The sequence below is a fragment of the Elgaria multicarinata genome, chromosome 14 (genome assembly GCF_023053635.1).
Source record: "Elgaria multicarinata webbii isolate HBS135686 ecotype San Diego chromosome 14, rElgMul1.1.pri, whole genome shotgun sequence".
NCBI lineage: Eukaryota > Metazoa > Chordata > Lepidosauria > Squamata > Anguidae > Elgaria > Elgaria multicarinata.
The window spans coordinates 1,292,877-1,319,203 of record NC_086184.1 but is presented as its reverse complement, the minus strand read 5'-3'; the positions used below and the strand labels follow the sequence as shown (position 1 = coordinate 1,319,203).

General features: G+C 52.1%; 1 protein-coding gene across 1 annotated transcript; it reads left to right on the top strand.

Moving 5' to 3' along the window:
* The first annotated feature begins 4,515 nt into the window (after positions 1-4,515).
* TUBB3 (tubulin beta 3 class III) lies at positions 4,516-24,614 on the top strand. Its single transcript, XM_063141411.1, has 5 exons — positions 4,516-5,432; positions 15,559-15,673; positions 20,456-20,564; positions 22,292-22,402; positions 23,526-24,614. Exons 1-5 carry the CDS (start codon positions 4,516-4,518, stop codon positions 24,599-24,601), a joined length of 2,328 nt encoding a protein of 775 aa, XP_062997481.1. The 3' UTR covers positions 24,602-24,614.
* The last annotated feature ends 1,713 nt before the right edge of the window (positions 24,615-26,327 follow it).

Here is a 26,327-nt window from a genome sequence, read left to right as displayed (position 1 = left end):
CCCCAGTGTACCTGGGCGCGGGGCGCCATCTCGCCTGCCCAGCCGAAGCGAAGCCAGGACACTGGAGTGGGGTGGGCGGCTTTGGAACGGCCGGCCAGCCGGAAGCCGCTCTGGGAGAGCAACTTCCAGGCGTGCCGTTCCGAAGCCGTCTGCCCGCCCCAGCGTCCTGGCTTCGCCAATTGAATCTTCCGATTGACTTTAAAAAATGGTGTCCATGACTAATTAGGCCACCTTTTAGAAATTCATCTACTGGCTTTCAGTGCCAGTTTGGGGCCAGGTTATTTGAAGGCTCATGGGAGGCCCTGCGTGGTGTCCGGCCACCAAGAGAAGGTGCAGGGCCAGGGTGAGCCCAGTTACCAATCAACTGGATCAACTCACCTGGGAGGAAACTTTTCAGCATTTGGACTCCTGAGCTTAGGGAAAAGCCAAAGGAGCTGGTAAGAGGTGAAAAAACAGTGCTACGGTGGTGTGGAGAAAGGAGCTTTCTCCTCATGCTAGAACCCAGTGGGGGCATCCCATGGAGCTGAATGGGAGGAGATTCAGGACACCGCAAGAAATCTGCTACCACAAGATGGAGTGCTGGCCACCAACTTGGATGGCTTTAGAAGAGGGTTAGACCCATTCATGGAGGAGGGAGCTGTCACTCACGATGCCTCGAGGATCGGAGGCAGCAGGGCTCCCAATATCAGTTGCTGGGGAACGCAAGCAGGAAGGGGGAAGTCTTGTACTCCTGTCCTGCTCGTGGCCTTCCCGTTGGCATCTGGTTAGCCACTGTGAGAACAGGATGTTAGATGAAGCAGGCCTTTAGCCTGATCCAGCAGGGCTTTTCTTATGTGCTTATCTGTCACATTGGGAGGCGCTAAGAGCAGGGCCTCTCTGTAGCGGCTCCTGCTCTGTGGAATTTATTTATTTATTTATTTGTTCATTTATTTATTACATTTTTATACTGCCCAATAGCCGAAGCTCTCCTGGCGATTCACAAAAAATAAAACCATCATAAAACAACCCACAGTCTAAAAACACAAATACAAAATACAGTATAAAAAGCACAACCAGGATAAAACCACGCAGCAGAAATTGAGATAAGATTAAAATACAGAGTTAGAACAGTAAAATGTAAGTTAAAATTAAGTGTTAAAATACTGAGAGAATAAAAAGGTCTTCAGCTGGCGACGAAAGGAGTACAGTGTAGGCGCCAGGCGGACCTCTCTGGGGAGCTCATTCCACAGCCAGGGTGCCACAGCGGAGAAAGCCCTCCTCCTAGTAGCCACCTGCCTCACTTCCTTTGGCAGGGGCTCACGGAGAAGGACCCTGTGGAATTCCCTCCCATGGGATGTATGGTCGGCCCCTTCGATTTTGCTATTCAAAAAGACTTCAAATACCTTCCTGTTCTAAGTACCTTCTAACTGATGCATTTTTATTGGGCACGTTGCTGTGGCTTTAGCTATTCTTTTGTACTGGCTAAGTTGTTGTTTCCCTGTATTTTTTGAACATTAAGATTTTTTAAAATGTTTTATTATTATAATGTTGTGTTTATATCGTTGTTCACGGCCTTGGGTGGGTTGTTACAGCGATCCCCTCCATTTAAAAGCAGGTCAAGCCCCAGATATGAATGGGGGTTTCACAAGACATAGGGACCTAGGAAACTGCCTTCTATGAGCCAGACCCTTTGTCCATCTAGGCCAGTGTTGTTGACACTGACTGGCAGCAATGGCGCTCCAGGATTTCAGGCAGGATTCCTTCCTAGCCCAACCTGGCGATGCCACCAGGAATCGAACCTGGGACTTCCTGCATGCACAACAGGGGCTCTACCTCTCCCCCCTCCCCAAGAAAGGCTGGCATCAGACCGGCAGCTACAGCCTCTTCGTTTGGGGCAAAAGTTGCCGTCAACACCTTTGCAACAGGTTTTACGTGCTCTGCCCACCGCAAGGGTGCTTCCTTCTTCGTGGAGGCCAAGATACGTCCACGCAGCTCCCGAAACGCAACAGCTCCACGTCCTGCGTGCCGGATCTGCCTGTTTCCATCTTCTCCCCTCTCTCCTCCAGCCTTTGGAGTCGGCGAAGCCCAGCAGCCGCCCCGAGGCAGACTCAGCGAGGGGCAGGCGAGGGCAGACTCTGGGACTTGATGTAGCCTGCAGCCGTTGCTGTTCCAGGAGCACGTGTCATTCCTGCCTGTTTTCGCCACCACAGAACTCATGGGACCTGCTCAGCCCATGCAGCCCTGAGGCCCCGTCTCAACGGCAGCTGTTTCCCCTCCTTGCCGGGCCGGAGTCACGCACGCTCACCATGAGGCTTGTGAGGTCTTCACTGCAAACCCAGAAAGGACACAAGATGCTTTTCTTGTCTTCTGTTCCTCTGCCTTTCCTTCTCTCCTCTCCTTCTCTGGGCCAGAGTGCTTCCGTTTGAGCTTCAGGTACATCCGACTCATTGCCACCTTCTGTTTCCAAAGGGGGAATTGGCCGTTGCCTCTTTGCCCTAGTGTGCTTTGGTGCTGGTGGCAGCTTCTCTTCCAGGGTGAGAAGTATTGGGGTCAGGGAGCAATTTTCACAGGGACTGCAGTGCAGACGGAACAGGTTCAACGCCCTTCCCTGCACATTTCATTCCTGCTTAAATTGAGCTCTTTGGTAAATAAAAGCAAGACATGTTAAATGCTTTCGTGAAGCTAATGGATTGTCCAATTTGCTGGAGCATGTGGAGGGTTCTCAGCTCCAGGGATTTCTGGATGAGACAGGTTATCTAGGTTCATTTCAATCTGCCTTCTCCCCTGGTTATGGGACAGAGACTGCTTTGGTCACCTTGGTGGACGATCTATGCTGGGAACTGGACACGGGAGTGTGTCCTTGTTGGTTTTGCTGGATCTCTAGGTGGCTTTAATGCCATCAACCATCAACCATGGTATCCTTCTGGGGCGCCTGTCTGAGATGGGATTGGGAAGTACTGTTATACTGTGGCTTTGGTTCTTCTTGGAGGGGTGATCTCAGAAGCTGGTGCTGGGAGATTCCTGTTCAACGGCGTGACATGAAACCGCGGTGAGAGATTGTCCGGAGTTTGGGGGTTTGTCACCACCTATATGTTGCTGGCACCCAACTCTTATTTCTCCTTTCCATCTAAATCCAAGGAAGCTGCTCTGCTTCTGAATCAGTGCCTGGTGTCAGTAATGGACCAGATGAGGGCAAACAAATTGAAGTTTAATCCAGACAAGACAGAGGTGCTTTGGGTCAGTCAAAAGGCAGAACAGGGAATAGGGGGTTCAACCTGTGCTGGATGGGATTGCGCTCCCCATGAAGACCCAGGCTCGCAGCTTGGGCGTATCTTTGGACAGAGCCCTAAACCTCGGTGTCCAGGTCTCACTGGTGACCAGGAGTGCGTTTGCCCAGCTGAGGCCAGTGTGGAACTGTGCCGCTTCCTGGAGATGTCTGATGTGGCCACGGTGATATATGCCTTAGTTACGTCCCAATTGGACTACTGTAATGCACTCTACATGGAGCTGCCTTGTTCAGAAACTTCAGCTGGTCCAACAGGTCTGTGAACATTCCCCCGGTAGATAGGAGGAGGAGGTGACCAGGTCTGGTACCTCAAGATATCCTGGTATCCCACCTAAGGAAAAGAAGGGAGTTTGTCAAAACAGGGTTGAAGCCAATTTTGGGGCAACTGGACACAGTGGAAGAACTTTCTCTCCATCATCCCAGGTCCACATGCCGCTACGTCACGTTGAAGTCCGCACCAAGTCAGTGAGTCATTCTTCAGTTCCAGAGCTCCCTCTTTTCTCTCTGGCACTTGGCATGGGAGGGCATCACACCACCAGGATATCAATGGAGAAGAAAACTCATCCAGGCTTTAAGGGCTGTTTCATAACTTCTCCGTGTCATTCCGAGCACTTTGCCGCCCGGGCTGCTATCATGTGGATCGCCCCCCGCCTTCTGCTGAAGGAGGAGCTGGGCACACTCCTTTAAAACTAGGGGAGAGAAAGGGCTCTTTCTTCCTTTGCTGTACACTCCTGCTAATCAATTACTTTGGGGCAGAGACAAATAAAGCAACTGTATCATCCAAAGTGAAGCCAAGCAGGAAAGAGAGACATTACGAAGAAAGAGAGAGGCACCAACTACTTCTTCTCTTCTGGCTGCAGGACTGGCGCCCAACAGAAGGAAGAGGGGGAACTGGAGAACCCGAGAACAGGAGAAGAAACCCCAAGGAAGTGTTTTTGGTCAAGGAAGTTCTTTGGAGGCAAGGCGTTGGCTGTGCTGAATCCACAGTTGCCTGAAAACCCTGGCTGAAGAGTGTTTGGTCTCACTGTTGCATTTACAGACATCCAGATCTCTTCCTAAGAGGAAGAGTGATAAAAGAGATATCTTGGAGGCTCCACAGCCTACTGGTGAGTTTTGGGGACAGGCTAACTATGCTTGGCCTTCCGCTGTAACTATCTGAGGAGATGCTTTGGCAGGCTTTGTGGTCCTTCTTGGTTTCTCAGTAGCAGTGCCACCAGATAGTCAAGATGCCTGTGCCGTCAGCCTTGAGGATGTTGATGGACTCCCCCAATGCCACCACAGACCTCCCAATTGCCAACAGGACCAACAAGACCTTCTGTAGCATTGACCAACAGCTGGTGATCCCCAACGCACTCTTCCTGACCTTGGGCACCTTGAGCTTCGTGGAGAACCTGCTGGTGGTGGCCGCCATCGTCAAGAACCGGAACCTGCATTCGCCAATGTACTATTTCATCTGCTGCCTGGCTGTCTCAGACATGCTGGTAAGTGTCAGCAATGTGGGGGAGACCGTCTTCATGCTTCTCATAGAACATGGGGTGCTGGACATAACGCCTGCCGCCGTGAGGCGCGTGGACGATGTCATGGACATGCTGATCTGCAGCTCCCTGATGTCCTCGCTCTCCTTCCTGGGCGTCATCGCCATTGACCGCTACATCACCATCTTCTACGCCTTACGCTACCACAGCATCATGACCTTCCAGCGGGCGGTCATCGTCATCGTGGCCGTCTGGTTGGCCAGCAGCGTTTCCAGCTCCATCTTCATTGCCTACGACAGCGCCGCCGTCATCCTGTGCCTGGTGGTCTTCTTCCTCGCCATGCTCACCCTCATCATGGGGCTGTACATCCACATGTTCTCCCTGGCTCACCGGCACGCGCGCAGGATCTCCAGCATGCAGCGGAAGCAGACAGCCCCCCAGTTCACCAGCATGAAGGGGGCCGTCACGCTCACCATCTTGCTAGGGGTCTTCTTCATCTGCTGGGGCCCGTTCTTCCTCCACCTGATCCTCATCCTCATCTGCCCTAATCAACCCGCCTGTCAATGTTACTTCAGCTACTTCAGCCTCTACCTCATCCTGGTCATTTGCAACTCGGTCGTGGACCCGGTCATCTATGCCTTCCGAAGCCAGGAGCTCAGGAGAACCTTGAAAGAGGTGGTGCTCTGCTTCTGGTGAAGGAGGGAGGAGAGTCCGGGTGCCTGAGGGGGCACGTGGTCACTGGGGCTGGGGCTCCCGCCCTCTGCAGGGGTGCCAGAGTGGCCGCCTTGCAGCCTGGAGTACAGCGCCTCCTGGCGGCTGCGCTAGGAAGGGCAGGAAGATGGAGCCACTTGGAGGAGGTGGCACCAGGCCGTCGCCCAAACAAGCCACTATCAGAAGAGGGAAGCGATCCAGGAGGATGTCGTCCTTTGGTTTTCTAAATGTCTTTGGACTAGTGCAGCATCCTGATTCCCACAGAGGCCAACCAGGTGCCTATGAGAAACCCACAAGCAGGGACTTGATGGCAAGGGCCCCGCTCCTGCTGTTGGTACCCTGCAAATAGTGCTCAGTGGCACACTCCCTTTGCACACGGAGGATCCATCGAGTCATCGTTGGCTAGCAGCCTTGGATAAACCTCCCCTTCCCTGTGAATTTATCTAGTCATCTTTTAAAGGCAGTCATGTAGTGGCGGGGGAAATGCACAGGAGCGCAGCTGGGCAGCCATCTGTCAGGGATGCTTTAAGGTGGATTCCTGCATTGAGCAGGGGGTTGGACTCGATGGCCTTAGAGGCCCCTCCCAACTCTACTAGTCTATGATTCTATGCAGGAGCTTTTTCCGAGCAAGGGCGATGACATCATCCAGGGTAACTAATGGACCCTCCTAGCTCCATTAAATGAATGTGGTGATGATGAGGCTTTCAAGTTTAGCTATCTTTTTGTGACAGATTAACACAGAGGAAGCCAGAGAGAGAGGAAAATAATCCCACAGAGGCTTGATATATCTTTGCTTTTATTTGGTGGGGCTTCCACTCTACCAGTTTAAATGGTTAACAGTCCTTTGGAAAGTGGTTTTCATTTGTAATTAATAGCTGAAGATTGAACTTCAGCTGGCTAAAGAACTTTCCTGTCAGCTCAATGCGTTTTACAAGTTGAACTTGTGCCGTCAGAATTAAGAACTACTGAGCCCAATGGACCTGACTCTCAGCAGGTAAATACGCACGGGGGTTGCAATCATGCTGTCCCTAACAAACTGAGCCATCGTCCATCCAGTGCTGCTTTGGGCTGTGTGGCTAGACGCTGTCGTGGTGGACGCCTGCACTTATTTACAACTATGTCACTGTTCAAAGGTATCTAAGCTGCACGTTGCTGCATACAAGGCAGGAGGAACACAAAGGCGGCCCAGAGGGAGATGCAGGCAGCTTGTTTCTGGAGAGTTGGCTACAAAAACTAGGAAGAAAACCCAAGAATTGGGGTCTTCTTGCCTCAATCATCACTTCGTTTTGGGGTGGATTTCTGTTCATTGAACAAGTTCTGCATCTAGACCACAGCTCTACAAGGACTGATGCAACTCCCTTCTTTTGAGAGGGAGGTGGGGGGAGAGAGCGAGCAGAATTTTTCCACGGGCGTTTCAATTCTTACTTGGACACACTTGGAAGCTTTCACAGGACCAGTCTTACAAAAGCCAACCGATTGGGAACTTTGGCTCAGCCTGTAAAAAGATAGTCGAGTGAATCAAGATTCTAGTTCTTCCTTGTTATTTGGAAATGTTGTGGACAGTGTTTAATGAAGAGGCCTAACCACGAGGCAAGAGGAAAATCGGGCTCAGACACATGATTTAAGTATGCATCAACCCATTCTATAATATGGTAAGGATGTCGGTGTGGTCCATCCATCTGCCTGTGTATGTCTGTATCCACTCAGCGTGTGTATTTCTGTATAATAAAGCTGAGTTCTGTAGAGTATATATATATCAAATTACAACTCTGTAGAGGGAGCAAGGCCACACACACACCTTTTATTCCGCCTTCTTCTATTTGAAATCTATATTTGGTCAGTTGTTTCTCTGCACAGCTCATAGATTTACAGCCAACAAGTTGTGTGTGGGAGATGAAGGTGGGAAGCAGCTGCAATTAGTTTTAATTAGTGGGGCTGCCACCCGAGTAGGGATTTTGCTTTGTTTTGTTTGAGTTCTGCCCATGGAGGTGTTATTGAGCATCGTTCCAAGCCCCTCGGCAGTCTGACCCTGGTCCCTGACACCTGGCTGCATCCCTCCAGGGCCGGTGCTACCATAGAGGCCACTCAGGCGGCTGCCTAGAGCGCCAAGCACAGCGCAGAACTCATGCGCATTGGCTGAGAGCCGGGCCGGGCCGAGGATTCAGCTGGGTCTGGGCGGGCGAGATGGCGCCCTGCGCCCGCCCTGCCGAAGCGAAGCCAGGGACGCTGGGGTGGGGGTGGGGCAGCTCCACGTTCAGACTTCCGGAATGCACCCAGAAGAGAGAGAGAGAGAGAGAATGTATAGGTGAATGGGGTGCATGGGTTCTTTGAGTGAATGCATGTGTTCATGTGTGTGTTTGTTTGGAGTGAGTGATGCTGAGTGTGTGTGTGTGTGTGCACGCGTGTGTGTGGGAGTTGGGGGGGGAATGATTTGGAGGTGATATTCCTATTAAATAATGCATTTTAAACCCATAGACATTCCTGTCCAATTTGTTTGCTATAATTGGCATGATGTATTTCTTGCACTTTAAAATAAATTTAGCAGTTTCAAGTTTTGTGCTTCTTATTTTTTCCAGGAAACGTATGTTCCTAAAAATCAAAGTTTGCATGTGTGTGTGTGTGTGTGTGTGTGAAAGTAGCTCACCTTGCCTAGGGAGTAAAATAGTCTGGCACCGGCCCTGCATCCCTCCTTTCTCTCGCCTGTTGGCCCCAGCTGAAGCGCCAGAATAGAGACCACAAAAATATCCCTTGGAGGCAAAAGAGAAGCCCCTGAGCATGTGGCTATGATGTGCATGTGTGGTGTGGTTACATGCATATCTCTGCCTCACACACGTCCGTTCCACATGCAGCAAATATATCATGGATTGTGACATGTCCATCAGCTCCGGCTATTGGGCGGTATAGAAATGTAATAAATAAATAAATAAATAAATAACTCGCCTGTGGGACAGCGCCTTGCAAAGGCACACAGAGCCCATGCACCCTTGGATGGATTGCCAATCCAGGCCATTTCTTTCTACCCCTTGGCCAATGGCACTTGCAGTGCGATCCTATACACATCTACTCAGAAGTAAAGTGAGGTATACCGTGAGTATAGGATTGTCCTGTTAGGGTAGCTCCCCTGCCCTCCATTCACAAGCTCTGAACAGACACCTACCCTTTTACTTAAAAATCTTCAGACACGTCCAGACGGAGAGCTCTGGGCACTACCTGTCAGCAAGCCTTGGGCAGCTATTCCATCTTTTTCTCTGAACTGATTTTCCACAGTAAAAAAAAACCGAGGGAAGAAGCAGAGGGAAAACACGGGAGGGTTACAAAAATGAAAGACGTTGATGTCTGGAGCCCACATAAAGTTCCATGAATGAAGCAGGGTGATTGCACAATCAATCTGGACGCGGAGACTTTACTCCCTGCTTGTGTTCTGGAATGGTGATGACTCTCCTAGCAGGAGATGAATGTGGCTTTGGGCTTCTTGGCCCTGCTGGGTGACTGAGCTCAGTTGGTTCTTTGGACCCATCCAGAGAAGAGCTGTTAGCCGATATCTAGAAACTGGAAGGTTCAAGGGGATTATCATATAGAACAGCGGTTCTCAACCTGTGGGTCGCGACCCCTTTAGGGGTCGAACGACCATTTCACAGGGGTCGCCTAAGACCATTGGAAAACACATATTTCCGATGGTCTTTTGTTCAAGACAAAATTTCATTTATTTGTAATTAGAAATAAATATTTCACAATATATAATTACATATTGTTTTTGTGATTAATCACTATGCTTTAATTATGTTCAATTTGTAACAATGAAAATACATCCTGCATATCAGATATTTACATTACGATTCATAACAGTAGCAAAATTACAGTTATGAAGTAGCAACGAAAATAATTTTATGGTTGGGGGTCACCACAACATGAGAAACTGTATTAAAGGGTCGTGGCATTAGGAAGGTTGAGAACCACTGATATAGAAGATTGGTATAAAGAAATATGGGATATTGCTATTAATGATAAATTAACATGTCATATAAAAGTTAGAAGAGGGATGATAAAAACGAATGATTTTGAGGGAATCAGTTTCTAGAATTTGTTTTATCAAAGGGGAGAGGGAAAACACCTCCAGAGGCAGCCATGAGATTCTGGAAACATGAATAAGATCCCGTGGTTGGGGGGAGCACTTTTATGTTAAGTATGATTATGTTAATAGAATTAAGCTAGAATATATCTTATCAAATGTTTATTGTATATTATGTAGTATTGTTTTATTGTATTGATGTATTGATTGTATTGATTTATATTGATGTTTAATAAAAAGTTTTTTTAAAAAAAAGAGAGAAGAGCTGTTAGCTCAGTGGCAGGGGCCCTTGCTTTGCACGCAGAGGGTCGCAGGTTTGATCCCCGACATCTCCAGGAAAGAATCCTGACTCAAACCTTGGAGAGCCGTTGCTGCCAGTCAATGTAGGCAATACTAGCCTTGAGGGGCCAGGGCTTTGACCCATGCCTCACTTGCCCCATCCATTGCTTCATATTCAAAAGGCCAAGCGGGTGAGCTGGTGGTGGCCACAGTCTGCGGGGACCTCTTTCGCTCTTTCCAGGGCCTGAGCTGGTCCTCCCATAGTCAGGCACTTTCTTGAGGCTCTCTTTTCTTCTGGTCTTGCAGTCTTTTTGATTACTGTTCTCTGCAGCTCCTCCTGCCAAGAAAGCCCTGTTTCTGGACACAGCTATTCCCCAGGGCAGTGGCTGCATGATCCACCATTCTGGGAATTAAGCGGCTTCTTAGGATGAGCTCAGAGTAATTTCTTTTCCCCTGACGAGGAACTTGCCTGTGTTTTGCTGGTCCTGCTGTCACTCCAGATGTGGGCGGGGCTGCTGTGGGGAGGGCGCAGTGGAGAGAGTCTCCTGGCCATGTGCAGGGCCTGTGGGTGGAGAAGAGCTGGCAGGCCGGCCGGCTTCATTCCAACTTGCAGCTACACGCATTTTGTGCAATAACGGGGAAGGCACAGCAGGAAATACCTTTTGTGTGCATGGGGGTGGGGTGGGGAATTAATAAGGAGCCAGGTTGTTCCTTGACTTGAAATAAATGCAGGGAAAGTAGATTAAAAAGAAATAGAAAATAAAGATTAATACTGTTTCCTTTCAGTCTTCATAGCTATATATTAACAGGGTACATCGTGATTTTCTTACGTGCATTAAAGCTTTCCTGTCTTCTCCTGTTCTTTCCAAATCATCTCCATCTTCTCTTCCCTTTCATTTCCCCACCTGCCTCTCCCTCTCCCTCTCTCTCTTTCTGCCTGCCTTCCCTCCCCCCCTCTTTCCCTCCTCCTTTTCTGATAGAAAGGGGGTGGGGGTGGGGGTGTGCTTCTCGTCTGGAGGGTCTCTGCCAGCTGTGTGTATAGTGGGGAGGAGGGAGCCTTACAACAAAGTCCAGAGGCCAAGAGAGAAGCCACTTTGCCGGGGTGCAGCAAACAGGATTTGATGTGAGCCAGGTTCAAGCTGCGTGACTTGTTCTCGTCGTCAGGCCGAAATATTTTGCTGCCTGAAGCAAAGGGAAAGATGGTGCCCTCTCCCATCCCGTGTATGAAAGCCGGCTGGACCGGCAGATGAATCCGTGTTCAGCACTGATGATCAGCTGTCGTCTTCCACTGCACCGGAAGGCAGCAGCAGTTGGCTAACTTAGGGGGGCACAGAGCCCTCCAGCATCTTGCTGCTGCCTCCTAAGATCTACCACCTGAGGCAACTGCTTCGCTCTGCCCAATGGCAGGGCTGGCCCTGCTGCCATGGCACACTGGAAATCTTAATAACAATGCTGCAGCTGTCTCTGAGCATGTACAGAATGCCACAAAGTCATGGCTGGCAGCCTACAAAGCTCTGTGATTCAAAGGCTGCTGGGCTTGCAAGTGAGAGCGAAGGTGCCGTTCCCAGAGATGCTGCAACTCCAACGCCTCTCTATTATTATTATTATTATTATTATTTATTTATATAGCACCATCAATGTACATGGTGCTGTACAGAGTAAAACAGTAAATAGCAAGACTCTGCCGCATAGGCTTACAATCTAATAAAATCATAGTAAAACAATAAGGAGGGGAAGAGAATGCCAACAGGTACAGGGAAGGGTAAGCAGGCACAGGGTAGGGAAAAACTAACAGTAGAAAGTAACAGTAGAAGTCTGCACAACATCAAGTTTTAAAAGCTTTAGGAAAAAGAAAAGTTTTTAGTTGAGCTTTAAAAGCTGTGGTTGAACTTGTAGTTCTCAAATGTTCTGGAAGAGCGTTCCAGGCGTAAGGGGCAGCAGACGAAAATGGACGAAGCCGAGCAAGGGAAGTAGAGGCCCTTGGGCAGGCGAGAAACATGGCATCAGAGGAGCGAAGAGCACGAGCGGGGCAATAGTGTGAGATGAGAGAGGAGAGATAGGAAGGAGCTAGACCGTGAAAAGCTTTGAAGGTTAACAGGAGAAGTTTATATTGGATTCTGAAGTGAATTGGAAGCCAATGAAGAGATTTCAGAAGCGGAGTAACATGGTCGGAGCGGCGTGCTAAGAAGATGATCTTTGCGGCAGAGTGGTGAACAGAAACCAACGGGCTGATGTGAGAAGAAGGAAGGCCAGAGAGAAGAAGGTTGCAGTAGTCCAACCGTGAAATAACCAGTGCATGAACAAGCGTCTTGGCAGAAGAGACAGACAAAAATGATCGAATCCTGGCAATATTATACAGGAAAAATCGACAAGATTTAGCTACTGCCTCAATATGAGGAATAAAGGAGAGCGAGGAGTCGAAGATAAAGCCAAGGCTACGAGCTTCCTTGACCGGAGTAAGCGTAACATCATTGACAGTAAGAGAGAATGAGAGATGAGGAGAAGGTTTAGGAGGAAAAACAAGCAATTCAGTCTTTGCCATGTTAAGCTTCAAGCGACGATGAAGCAGCCAAGCTGAGATATCTGAAAGACATGCCGAGATACGATCGTGAACATCAGGAGAAAGTTCCGGAGATGACAGATATAGTTGTGTATCATCGGCGTACAGATGATATTGGAGACCATGAGATTGAATAAGCTTGCCCAAGGGCAACATGTATAAGGAAAACAACAACGGGCCAAGCACCGAGCCTTGCGGAACCCCTACTGAAAGGGGAAAGGAGGAAGACGAGCTGCCATTAGTCAACACGCTGAAAGAGCGACCCGCTAGATAGGAGGCAAACCAGTTATAGACAGAGCCACAAAATCCAAGGTCATGAAGGGAATCTAAGAGAAGATCATGATCAACCGTGTCAAAGGCTGCAGTTAGATCAAGGAGAATAAGAACGGAATAATGGCCTTTAGACTTGGCAGTAAGGAGATCATTGGTGATCTTAGTAAGGGCTGTTTCGGTGGAATGCAGAGGACGGAATCCAGATTGAAATGGATCCAAAGCAGAGTTACTAGAAAGAAAGTCAAGACAGCGAGAGTAGACCGCACGCTCCAGGATCTTTGAAACAAACGGCAACAAAGAGACAGGTCGGTAGTTAGACAGAGATAGCCTATCAAGAGTAGGTTTCTTGAGAATGGGAGAGACTGTAGCATGTTTAAAAGCAGAAGGAAATGAACCAGAGGACAGAGAAAGATTAATAATATGTAGCAAGGAAGGGAGGATAGCAGGAATAAGATTAATAAAGACGCGAGAAGGAATCGGATCACGAGAACAAGTGGAAGGCTTCGAAGAGCGCAGTATTGTAGACAGTTCATCCGCAGAGACCGAAGGAAACGCAGAGAAATTTGCAGGAGGAGCTGACAGATGAGGAACAGGAACTGGAAGAGGAGCAGAGCTGGCCAGATCAGAGCGGATAGTTTGGATTTTAGCATTGAAAAAAGAGGCAAAGTTGTTAGCAGACAGAGAGCTCATCCTCTCATTTACCAAATGATCGCGCTTGAGGCCTAAACCCCTGCAGAGAATCCTCCTCCTGCCTCCAGCAGTGACAGAAACCTCACGGTTGTAAAGGAGGGCTATATTGGTGAGGAGAAGGAAGAGCTGCACACCGGCCCCATTCTGCCATTCAGCTATTGCAGATAAAGGCGAGGAGGGGGGAGAGGAAGGAGGGTGCTGCCCCTGAAGAGCCACCCCACCCACCCCACCCCACCCATTCCCTGGCAGGGGATCCCGGCTGCAGCCTGACTGTTGTTCAGCTGCACTGCTGGAGCTCCTTCCTGTCAGGGAGGGGCGGCCAGGGCTTCCCCATCTCCTGCACCCCACCCCAGACCACGCACCGTCTCTCTCCCATGCAAAGGGGGCAAGAGCTCAGAGCCTCCGCTGGGGACGGGCCTTTGTTTCCCCTCCAGGGGCTGCAACAGCTCAGACACAAAAGAACACGGAGGGGAAAGTGACAGGAAACAGATCCATGGGGCCCCTCCCCATCACCCCACCCAGTAAAGGGAGGGGGAGGGGAGGAAAGAGGGCTTCCTGCCAGAGGCCCCCCCTTTCTGAGGCTGTGGGCTGAACAAAGGGTAGGTGGGAGGGGTGCCTGGCGGCAGCGGCTCCCTCCTCCTCCTCCTCCTCCTCCTCCTCCTCCTGCACAGCTGAGACCAGGAGGAGGAGGAGGAGGAAGAGCAGGAGGAGGCTTTTGTTCTGCTCGTGGGCCGCCAACCCTCTCCCACTGGGGCTGCCAATCCTACGGAGCTCCCCTGAACACTCCCAGCCCCGGCAACCTGACTCTGCTCTCCCAGTGTGATATGCTCAAGCGGCCACCTCTCCCCTCTCCCCGCCCTCCCTCCCTCCCTCCCTCCCTCCGGGAAACAATGTGCAAGAAGCCACAAGAACCTGCACACATCTGCCTGGGGGCAGGAGTGGTGCTGAGTCAGTGGCAGGGCCTGGGCAGCTGGAGTTGGGATTGCTCAGCAGCACACGGGGAAGGGCCAATGGTGCCCTGGGCGCTCAGTTGGAGCAACCTCTCCCAACCTGGCACCCTCCTGACGTGATGGGCTACAACTCCCAGAGCTGGCTGGGGATGATGGGAGTTGTAGCCCAGCACATCGGGAGGGTGCCAGATTGGGGGGGGGAGTGGAGTTAGTGCCAACGGTGCCCCTGGAGCACAGCAGCAGGCAAAGAGCTGGCAAAAAGCGCAAAGAGCACTCCCATAATCCCTGAACACTGCCCTGGCTGGGGCTGATGGAAGTTGTAGTCTCAAACATTTGGAGGGCAACAAGTTGGCAGAAGGCGGAACTGGCTCACTGGGCCTCTCAGCTGCCTTTCTATCAAACTGGCAGCCCTTGGTAGATAAAAAAATAATAGAATTAAAACCATTAAAAAAACAACACAGCCTAGCACCCCCAAGACGCCCACACCCCACATAATTAAAATGGCAGATAAGGCCACAATTAAATGTGGATATAGGTTAAAAGAGTGGAAGACAGGGAGAGTCTCCACAAGGCCTGGGCAGGAGGGAGAGAGTTCGACAGCCTGAGTTCAGGGGTGGCGTTACAGTGATTCCTCCCCCCCCACCCCCACCCCAATCAAGGCTATGGCAAAAGCTCCAGTCATGAAGGCAGGAGCTGCAGATCCTGAACAGGAAAGAAAAGGCACTCTGCATATGCTCGGGAGGCTCTCTTCTCCTGAGGCCCAGCCATCAAACACCGCGAGGACTGAGGCGTGGCTTAAACGTGTAACTTGGAGGGAGCGCTGGAGGGCAGCGATGATGACCCCAACCCGACCTAACTCCCCCCCCCGAGCACCCCAGAAAGACTGACGCCACAGAGCAGCCACGAACGCAGCCTCACCTGGGACGCGAAGGACCCCCCCCCCCTTTCGCACGGTCCCCGGGAGCGCCCCCCACCCCGACGTCCCAGGAGGGGCGGAGTGGAGGGGGCGGGGGGCGGCCCTTGCCCGCCCCGTCCGGCCCGCTCGCACTGTGGAAGGCCGGCCCCAGCCGCCGCCGCCGCCGCCGAAGGATGCGCTACTGGTGCTGATGCTGCAGGGATGTTGCAGTATTTTGCGGCGGCGGCGCCTGATTGGCCGAGCCACCCGCGGTGACGTCAGCGCCCGGCCCGGGTGCAGCCGGAGCCGCCGATAAAACCCGCCGGCAGCAGCCGCGACGCCTCCTCCAGCCGCTCCGCGCCCGCCGCCGCCCGTCTGCCCTGCCTTGCAGCCCGCCGCCGCCGCCGCCGCCGCCCTCCGGAGTACCCGCCGCCGCCCCCGTCCGCAGCATGAGGGAGATCGTGCACATCCAGGCGGGCCAGTGCGGCAACCAGATCGGGGCCAAGGTACGGCCGGGCGGGCGGGCGGCAGGGAGGGGGGCGCTGGGGGGCTGTGGGCGCCGGGCGCTCCCGCCCCACGGCCCGCCGGAGTCGCAGGGGCTGGGCTGGGCTGGGCTGGGGCGCTCCTGGTGGCTCTCGCCGGCCCCCTGCTCAGCGAGGGAGAGGCGCTGCCCGACGGCGCGCACGGCTCCCCTGGCGCCCCGCTGCCCTCGAGCCGTCCCTCCGCTGGCCGGACTGCGGGCCCGGGGCTCTCGCTCGGCGTCGGGAGCCCCCGGGAGGCTGGGGGCGTGGAGCTGCCCGGGGGGGGGGGGGCGGCGGAGGTAGCGCCGGGCTCCCCGCGAAGGGAAGGGGAGAAGGGCGCCAGTGCCACGCCCTCCTGCCCCAGTGCGTGGCCCGACCTGGGGGCGCAGGGCGGCTGGGGGACCCCGAGGCCCACCTGGACGTCCTCGCTGGGCTGGGTCACGGGGAGCCCCCCCCTCCGTAGCTCTTTTGTTGGTCGGAAACAAAGGGGGGAGTGGTCTCCCCCCTCTTTCTCCCATCCCACCCAGGCAAGGGTGCTGCCGCTGCCGCCGCTGCCACCACACCCAGGGAGCAGAGCGGCCCCCTGAGTCGCTAGAACAAAGCTGCCCCGCCCTTCCCCCCCCCCAGTGACCTTGCCTGGGACAGCGGTGACCTTGCCTGGGTCATAAGGCAAGCCCTGCCCTTGGCTCACCCGGTGGCTTTTTTTCTCTCCTGGCCCCACAGCACGAATGGCTCACCTTTCCTCCGAGGAGGGTGGTGGGTGCTTCCCCTGCCCTCCCTCAGCCTGCTAGGGAGGGGTGGGGTTTGTGGCCAGTCTCTTTGTCCTGCCTCCCCATCCCAATGAGCTCAGAGGCTTAGGTGTTTCTAGTGCCTTTGACCAGCCTTTTTCTTCCAGCGCAAAGAGGGCTTGTAAATGACAGATCGAGGCTTTAAAAAGGGTTGTCTCCACTTCTGGACAAAGCACCCTTCTCTCCCCCCACCCCACCCCACATGCCCCCGCCCACTTCTAGCGGTCTTGGGCACAAGGACACCAAGGTGTTCAGCATCCCAGATAAAGCGTCAGGAGGATTTTGAGGGTCGAATGGGACGTCCTCTTGTGCTGGAAACAACCGCCTGTCTGCTGCTGTGCCAGCATCCGTAGCTGCGTCTTTCTGGCCGTTTGTGGGTGGAAATCTCTGCTCTTGGCTGGTGCAAATGTGTCATAGGAAAGCAGGGAGTTTCCTCTTTGTAGACAGCAAGCAGCTGAACACACACACACACACGCACACACACACACACACGTTCTACAGAACGCAGCCTTTCCCCAGCCTGGTGCCCCCCAGATGCATTCAGCAATGCCCAGTGGCAGTGTGGCAACCCACCACCTCTGGAGGAAGCCAGCTCCAGGGAAACTGACAAAAGGCCTGGTGTTTTTTGTGTGATTGTTCATTTAGTTGAGGGGGGGGGGGAAACCCATCAGGAAACTGAAACAGAAGAGGTTGTCTTGAAGGAAGGAGAGAGCCTGTTTGCTGATCCTGCGGCAGGCACCTGCTGCCGTGACTTAGCACCACAAAGACAGCCAGCAGTCCTTGGAGGGGGGCCCTCCTGCCACCACTTTCTCTCCCTGCTCCTCTCCCCCCCCCCCCGGCCCCACAATTTGGACATCTGTGCCTGCTCTGAATGAAAAGCAGGCCAGGATGCGGCAGCGTGATTGTACCACTTAATGCTCTATCCCCGTGGGGTGGGGTAGAGCAGCGCAGCAGGGCTGAAATCAAATCAGCCCTCTGGAGCTCTTCCACAGCTGAGCCTGGGAGCTCTGCTCTCCGCCGCCCCCCCCCCCCGCCCCTTAGGAGAAAGGGATAGTCTGGTCATTATGCTGGCTTCAGGGAGGTGGGTGAGGGGTAAGGAAAACACCTGCCACTCACCCAGGGCCAGGAGGCTATTGAAGAAGCTGATTAATGAGGCTTGAAAGGTGGCCAATTCTCCCCCCCCCCATGGTTAGTGGCAAAGATCCTGGCAGTTTCATGTCACCCTATGTCAGCCTTCCCCAACCTGGTGCCCTCTGGAACTGTTGGATTACTGTTCCCATGTTCCCCAGCTGGGTTGGAAAAAGGTGAAATAAGGCTTCTAAGGGATGGGTCACCCCTTTGCATTGAGAAACCCCAGGTGCCCAGGATTGTCCTTGAGGTGGTTCCAGAAAGGAATGGTTTCAGAAAAGGATGGTTTTCTTTTAAATCTGACTTGGGCCATTCCCTGCCATCAAATGTTGAGGGTTTTTTTTTGTGTGTGTGGCGCCAAAAGGAAGCGGAATAGATTTCGCCTCAGGAAGCTGATCAGCTTCAGTTCTCAGCCTCGTTGGAACTGCATTGCAAAAGGCAAGGATATGGGGTTACAAAGCTGTTGAAATTCCACGGGGTGCCTGGCTGTTCCTGAGTAAGATGCACTCAGACTCTTTGATAGCCGGTCATGAGCCGTGGTGGCGGCGCTGGGGCGAGCTTTCTACATGGGCTGGCTTCTTGCATGGACTACCTAAGCAAATGTATGCCTATGTGAACTCTCATGAATAATTCATTGCGAACTCACAGGCCCTGTAACTGACACATTCTGATCAATGCAGGACAGAGACCGGCCTTTGTGTGGGCGCCTGGCTTGGTATTGCCGAGATATTTAAGAGTTCTTCTTCTTAAAAGGGACAATTTTAAGCCACTTGGCTGGTCTCCTGCATCACCCTGGCCACTAAATGCCCCAGGAAACTCTGGTACCAAATCCAGAACGTTGCTTTGAAAAGCCTTCTATGAAGCCACGGTGCACCTGCACCACGGCAAAGTTCTGTGCTTTCTCCCTATCTTAAGATTGACAGTTCTTTTATTGTGCATTTGGGGCCCCTGTGAAGCCTCTCAGAACAAGGCTGGGAACAATTTCAGTGAGAGTTTGCTGTCAGTTTATCACATCTGCATCTTACCTTTGATTCCAAGGAGCTCTGAAAAGTGTGTGTGGTGTCTGATCCCATTTTATTATCTCATCCAATGAGCCTTATTGTCTTGAGACCAGGGGGCTGAACTTGGGACTTCCCAAAGCAAGCCAAACACACTTCCTGGGACCCTGCACTCCCTCCCAGCAGGGCTGAATCTGAGAATCTGCATAATATGCTGAGACAGGGCCCTCGAATGCTTAGATGAGAGTGGGAGGGGAGACCCCCTGATTATGTCCGGTGTGCTTCTGTCACTAAGTGACCTTGGGGCCACCTCTATATATTTTGCATCTGAGGGCGCACCATTTCCCATTCTGCTTCAGTCTTTGAAATGTGTTGCTGGTGAAGAGTCCTTCTAAAGGAGGGTCTTTTGCATCCACTGCATGGCAGGAGGAGGGGTGGGGAGGGGAGTCAGCCCTGTACCATGTGAACTCCATCGTGTTTACAGTCTTCCTGACCTTGCCATCAGTTTCAATTTGTCCTCTTAGTAGCGGGAGCTCTCTGGTGATTAAAGCTCCGGAGATTGTGAGCATTGAGGTCACACCTCTTCTCTTCTCCCCACCCCCGCCCCAAACTGACTTAACAAGGACTGAACGATCTTGTATATAGCTGGGATCAGGCAAGCTATTCCTCCCGCCCTCCTAACTGCCTTGTTGAAAATGCACATCTTTCAGCCAAGGAAAACCTCCCATCAAAAGAAGCCCCCTCCCCCATCATCTGTAGGGATGCAGCCTAGCCCTTGTTGACAAGAAAACACGGTTGGAAGGTAAAATGCTAGAAACTGGATCACTAGCTGTTGCCCTTCCTGGTTCTCTGAGATCTGTACGATGCTCTTGCTGCAGTCTGCGTAATGCTGTTGGTCTTGACAAGTTTGCACCAGTAGCCAGCAGGGAGGAGTCATGTGCCTTGGTTGCCTGTGAGATGATGACGCTGCACAAATGGAGCTGCTCAGGTGCCGTTCAAAATGTGTACAATGGGCTGATCCGCCCTCGGCCACTTCGGCTTTCAAGGCTAAATACTGCAGCTGAGTGTGGCGAGTTTTGATGCGTGGCCAGTGCCGAATTCTCACTTCCAGCAGGCTGAAATAATAATGGAAGCAGAGGCAAATAGCTGCTTAAACCTCTCCTTGGCTCAGCAAAGCTTCTGCCTCGTACAAAATGAACGAGGAGTATCCTTAAGGCAGCCTTCCCCAACCTGGTGCTTGCCAGATGTGTTGGACCGCAACTCCTATCGTTCCCAGTCAGCAGGGAGTTGCAATCCAACACATCTGGAGGGAATCATGTTGGGAAAGACTGCTGTAAAGTAACAGGAGGTCACCGTTTCAGCACCATGGCCAGATCCCTGCAACAGCGCACAGACCTCCGGAAGGAGAACGAGAGCGCTGTGCATTTTGCCACCTCCCGCAGCCCTTGCCAGCCGTTCCTGCCCCGATGCTTGGGTCTGACGGGCCTGTTTCTTGGCTTGATGTGTCGCTGAAGGGCCCTTCGGAAAGTTACAGCTGCCACGTGTGGCTGACAGTTGGAGAAGCCACTCAAATTTAGGCCGAATCTCAATTGAGTGTGTGATTTGCACTTACAGACTGCACTGCAGATCGAGCGCTTGTCCAAGACGAGAAGCACTTGCAAGGTGCAGAGCCAGGGCTCTGTCTGGCCCAATGTGATGCCTCCAGCAGGAGCAGACAGAATGCTTTTCTGAAAGCCTAAATCAGAAGAGGAGTCGCATCTTCCGACTTCTGATTCCACTCCTCAACTGCCCTAACGTACAGGCACAGTCTCGCTTGACCCCCTCCCTCTAACCCCCTCCTGCTCTTTCCTCAGTTCTGGGAGGTGATCAGCGATGAGCACGGTATAGACCCCAGTGGGAACTACGTTGGCGACTCTGATTTGCAGCTGGAAAGGATCAGCGTCTATTACAATGAAGCATCCTGTAAGTTGTATTTCCTGCCGAGGTCTGGCTGCTCTTCCTGGTGGCAGGAATAACCCATCAGGCGGAGAAACTTCCTCCTGGGCCCCTTTCTGGAAACGATGCAGGGGAGATGGTGACCTTCCCACGTATAGACAAGAAAGCCCCTTCCCCAAAGCGCTCGCAGAGGCCTCACGCGTGGGCTCCTGTCCCTCCTCCCAGCTGAGCAACAGCAGCTATGAGAAGAGCATTCCAAGGCTGCCAGTCTCAGGCCACAGTTCAGCTGTTTTGCAATGGAATTGCAAAGGAATACTTGGTGGGGGAGGGGTGCAGGTGCTGCTCTGTATTCTGCCCTCTGGTGCCTTCTGTTTGGCCCTAAGATAGTTCTGACACGGAATAAGGGGCTCAAGTTAAAGGAAGCCAGTTTCTGGCTGGACATCAGGAAAAACTTCCTGGCTGTTAGAGCAGTACGACAATGGAATCAGTTACCTGGTGAGGCTGTGGGCTCTCCCACACTAGAGGCCTTCAAGAGGCAGCTGGACAATCATCTGTCAGGGATGCTTTAGGGTGGATTCCTGCATTGAGCAGGGGGTTGGACTCGATGGCCTTGTAGGCCCCTTCCAACTCTGCTATTCTATGATTCTATGAACATCTGCCTAGGCTTCCTTGGAGACATAGATCTACAGACTTGCATAACAGCCTTAGGGATTATCTGCTGAAAGCTGGGATGTGGGACGGGGTTTTCTCTAGTGCGGGGAAGACGCTTAGCTCTACACTCTTTCAACACAGCACTGCTAATGGGAGGATGCGTTTAGGGAGAAGTAGTGAGAAGCGCAGCCCTTCAGTCTGTTCTCCTCCTCAATGAAATGGCTGAGCACAGACAATATCCCTGAGGAATTCAAAGTAAGAGAAATCAAAGCTCGAGAATACACAGTCCCTTTTGGTGATATGCCAGGGCTTATAGACTAGTTGTGTGGGCCACTGCTTTCTCCACTATTATTCGAAATGCCATAATTCGACAGCTTCTGCAGACTTTCATTTTGACAGGTTAATATGATGTTCTGAGAGATGATGGAATCTTGTACAAAAAACGATTAGAAGACAATTCCCAGTGTCTTGGCATCACTTTGAAGACGGATTCCATGGATCACTCTTTTATATTAATCATTGGATAGCAAAGTTTTCATGCTGCAAAGAAGGGATAGATAGCATAGCTAACTATATCAGAGGCCTATAAATCTGAATTTGCCAATGTCAGAAGTAATATACATTGTAATATCCCTTCCAACATGAGTGGAACATTTAAAGGATTAATCAGTTCACTTTTTGTTTGGCAGATAAAAGTCCATCCAGTTAATTGGTCAACAATTGTTCAAGTTCATTATTTTTAATACATAAATAAATTTAATACATAAACCACCCAGAGAGCTTCGGCTATCGAGCGGTATAGAAATGCAATAAATAAATATGGCTCCTGGCAAAGTATTCCTCGGATTGCCCTACAATGCGGAACTCATGCCAGGGATGGCTGGGATGTTTTGGACTACAACTCCCATCATTAACGACCATTGGACATTGTGGCTGGGACTGATGGGCCTTGAAGTCCCAAACTTCTGGAGGACACCAGGTTGGGAAAGGCTGTTTTGTTGTTTTTGTTTAAGCGTTCAGCTGATTGCAATAAATGGTTTGACTTGGTGCGGTGGTCCGTCCAGGAGATTCCCTTCAGGAGGACGCTTTCTTTGTATTTGCAGCTCACAAATATGTCCCTCGGGCTATCCTGGTGGACCTGGAGCCCGGCACCATGGACAGCGTTCGTTCAGGCGCTTTCGGACACCTCTTCAGACCAGACAACTTCATCTTTGGTATTATTCCTCTTCTTGCTTCCGCTGCACCTCCTCTGTCCTCAAACCTTCCCTAAGTTAGCGTCCAGATCTGCACCAAGAAAACGGCTCCGTCTCCGCTCAAACGTGTATAGCTTAGGCTGCTGTAAATTTGCAGGTTTGGGGAATTTAGAGCCTCCTAGCAAGGAAAGATGGAAAGCGGGGTGGTTTTAAGGAGCGGATGGGTAGAAATCTTTCCAGGGCCGAGAATCTAGTTTAGGCTCTTGCCTAATCCCTCTTTGGTCTTGAGACTTCATCAGGAGTTTCCAGTTCTGAGGCATAATGCACGAAGGTGAAAGTCTTCAGCAGACTCAAACACTTTGTGTGCACTTTACTGTATATCTGAGCTCTTGTCCGTCCTCTAGGTAGAAAATCGGCACTTTCTTCACTTGCTATAAGTTTGCTCCGTGAAGACTAGCAGCTCCTGTGGGCTTTCCCCTCCCTAGTTATGAGATGGCTTTCTGGCTTCCCAAAACAGCTGTAAGTTCAGGAATGAAATTCCTCAGGCACTCCCAGAACACGACATCGCTTCCCTCAAAGGGATTTAACAGCTTTGCACTGAAGTTGTGAAATGGATCTGTAGTGCAGAGTGGGGGCGAGGAGGAGGAGGAGGAGGAGGAGGAGGAGGAGGAGGAGGAGGAGGGGCGCTCGCCTTGCTCCCCACACAGCCTAGGCACTGTGGCCCCTTCTGGGGTGAATCTCTGCCCCCTTCAAAAAAACTGGCTAATCAGAATCTTCCCAGAGCTACCAGTGGAAGCACTTGGAAGAGGTGTAGCAAAGTGCTGTTGTATGTTTTCTCCTTTATTAAAGCAAGGGGGCTTTAGAGAGCTCCACATATTCATGGCTGGTTCCCTTTTGGCCTGTTCTTTAACCATGCCCGAAGTCGGTTGGTGAAATAATCAGGACTGTCGTGTCTTCTAGCTTAGGTCAAAGGTGGGTGACTGGTGGGCCTCTGCGTGGTTTGGCCTAGCGTTCCCATCAGCCCCTGCCAGCCTAGCCCTGCACCTCGCCCCTTCTCCTGTGCCCGTTGAGGGCTGGCCGCAGAGCCCAGCAGGTCTGGGTGAGGCATAGTTGCAAGAGGGTGTCCGTGTCTCTTCCTTCACAGGTCAAAGCGGCGCTGGGAACAACTGGGCAAAGGGACATTACACGGAAGGGGCTGAGCTGGTGGATTCTGTGTTGGACGTGGTGAGGAAGGAGTGTGAGAACTGCGACTGTCTGCAAGGCTTCCAGCTCACGCACTCCCTGGGTGGGGGGACGGGGTCCGGCATGGGGACCCTCCTCATCAGCAAAGTCCGCGAAGAATACCCCGACCGGATCATGAACACTTTCAGCGTGGTGCCTTCCCCCAAAGTGTCTGACACAGTGGTGGAACCCTACAACGCCACCTTGTCCATCCACCAGTTGGTGGAGAACACGGACGAGACCTACTGCATCGACAACGAAGCCCTCTACGACATCTGCTTCCGGACCCTCAAGCTGGCCACCCCCACCTACGGAGACCTCAACCACCTCGTCTCGGCTACCATGAGCGGCGTCACCACCTCCCTGAGATTCCCGGGGCAGCTCAACGCCGACCTGCGCAAGCTGGCCGTCAACATGGTACCCTTCCCTCGCCTCCACTTCTTCATGCCCGGCTTTGCCCCGCTGACGGCCCGCGGCAGCCAGCAGTACCGAGCCCTGACGGTGCCGGAGCTCACCCAACAGATGTTTGATGCCAAGAACATGATGGCCGCCTGCGACCCCCGCCACGGCCGCTACCTCACCGTGGCCACCGTCTTCAGAGGCCGCATGTCCATGAAGGAGGTGGACGAACAGATGCTGGCCATCCAGAGCAAGAACAGCAGCTACTTCGTGGAATGGATCCCCAACAACGTCAAGGTGGCCGTGTGCGACATCCCGCCCCGGGGCCTGAAGATGTCCTCAACCTTCATTGGCAACAGCACGGCCATCCAGGAACTCTTCAAGCGCATCTCCGAGCAGTTCACGGCCATGTTCCGGCGCAAGGCTTTCCTCCACTGGTACACAGGCGAGGGCATGGACGAGATGGAGTTCACGGAGGCAGAGAGCAACATGAACGACCTGGTGTCCGAGTACCAGCAGTACCAGGACGCGACAGCTGAAGAGGAAGGAGAGATGTACGAAGACGACGAGGAGGAATCCGAAGCCCAGGGCGCCAAGTGAGGGGCCTGGGCTGTGGGGTGGTGCTCAGTTCCCCCCACAATGAGAGCTGAGCATTGACGCCGCCCTGTCGTTCATCGCTGCCCTCCATTTTTGCTACTCATTTGCTGAGTTGTAGGCAACCAGCTTCTAGTTGCTTCTGATTCAAGCGTTCCAAAACTTAAAAAGTTCAGTATTTAACCATCTCCCTTCCCCTTCTCCTGCCCCCAGTCTTATGAGTTAGTGCAGCTTCCTCCGTCCATGACTTTGATAACTTCAAGGGCCCTGGTCTTTATTTTTTACTGGTCTGTGTCTATTTTTATGTTTTGGAATACTTAATAAATCTATTGCTGTCCAGCATCTTGGCTGTCTCCTTTCTAGCATTTGGAGGGGGTGGGGGTGGGGGCAAAGAACCTCCATGAGTATTGAGGTATGTCTGGAATGTAAGAGTTAGCTAGAATTCACTCACACGAGGTGCTTGGCTCTGTCAGAACCCTTAACCCTTGTCTACTGTGGCCAAGCAACAGGCTTGCATCACACCATCAAAAACTGGGGGAATGCAGCAGTTGCTAAATCCCAACCCGTGCCCTCCAGACTACAACCCCCTGCATTCCTGGTCATTGGCCATGCTGGCTAGAGCTGATGGGAGCTGAAGTTTAAAACATCTGGAAGGCACCAGGTTGGGGAAGGTTGCTTAGCCTTGAGGAGAGTCTATAGCGCGAATGGCATATGGGCGGAGGGCGCACGACCTGAGCGAATTCCGTAGACACCCACCTGTAGTTCTGTATGAACAGAGCTAAGAAAGGAACCTCTCTGCAAAGAGCTCTCTAGCACAATGACTGGCTGCCAGTGGGGCTCACAGGGTCAAAACCCCGGGACCTTTTCATTAGCAGAGGTGATGGCATTACCTGCCCCCACACCACACCCCAACCTCCCGGTTTCCTTTGAATTTAGCTGCAATCCTCAAAGCAGCAGTGTGTGTGTGTGTGTGTGTGTGTGGGGGGGGGGGGGGGGGGGGGGATTTCTCAACAACAATACATTGTTATGACCGATCACTGCTATTTATTAACCTTTATACACCACCTTGTTTTCTGAAAAGCCACCAAGGCAGTGTACAACACTAACGCTAACACAAGAATATTAAAAACAGCAAAACATTAAAGCCCGTACATCATGCAAAGGAAAAAGAAAAGGAAAGGAACCTCTCGTGCAAGCACTGAGTCATTACTGACTCTTGGAGGGACGCCAGCTTTCGCTGACGTTTTCTTGGCAGGCCTTATAGCGGGGTGGTTTGCCGTTGCCTTCCCCGGCCGTGATTACCTTTCCCCCAGCTAACGGTACTCATTTTACCGACCTCGGGAGGATAGAAGGCTGAGTCGATCCGAGCCGGCTGCCTGAAACCAGCTTCAGCTGGGATCGAACTCAGGCCATGGGGAGAGTTTCGGCTGCAGAAACTGCTGCTTTACCGCTCTGTGCCACACGAGGCTCCTTACATCATGCAAAAGGCTAAATGAAAAGGAGGTGTCTTTCACACTCTTTCTAGAAGCCTGGGGGAGTGCAGGGGCAATCCTAGTTCTTGAGGGAGCTCATGACACAGGTTGGGAACAGCATGTAGGCAGATAGAGATCAACACAGCTAGTGGTGATGGTCATGATGGGCGCCTGTCCTTCCTAATTTACATCTACCCCACTGCCGCCTGCCAGATCTGAGGGCAAGCGGAGAGAGAGGACCTGGCCATTTCTAGACTGAC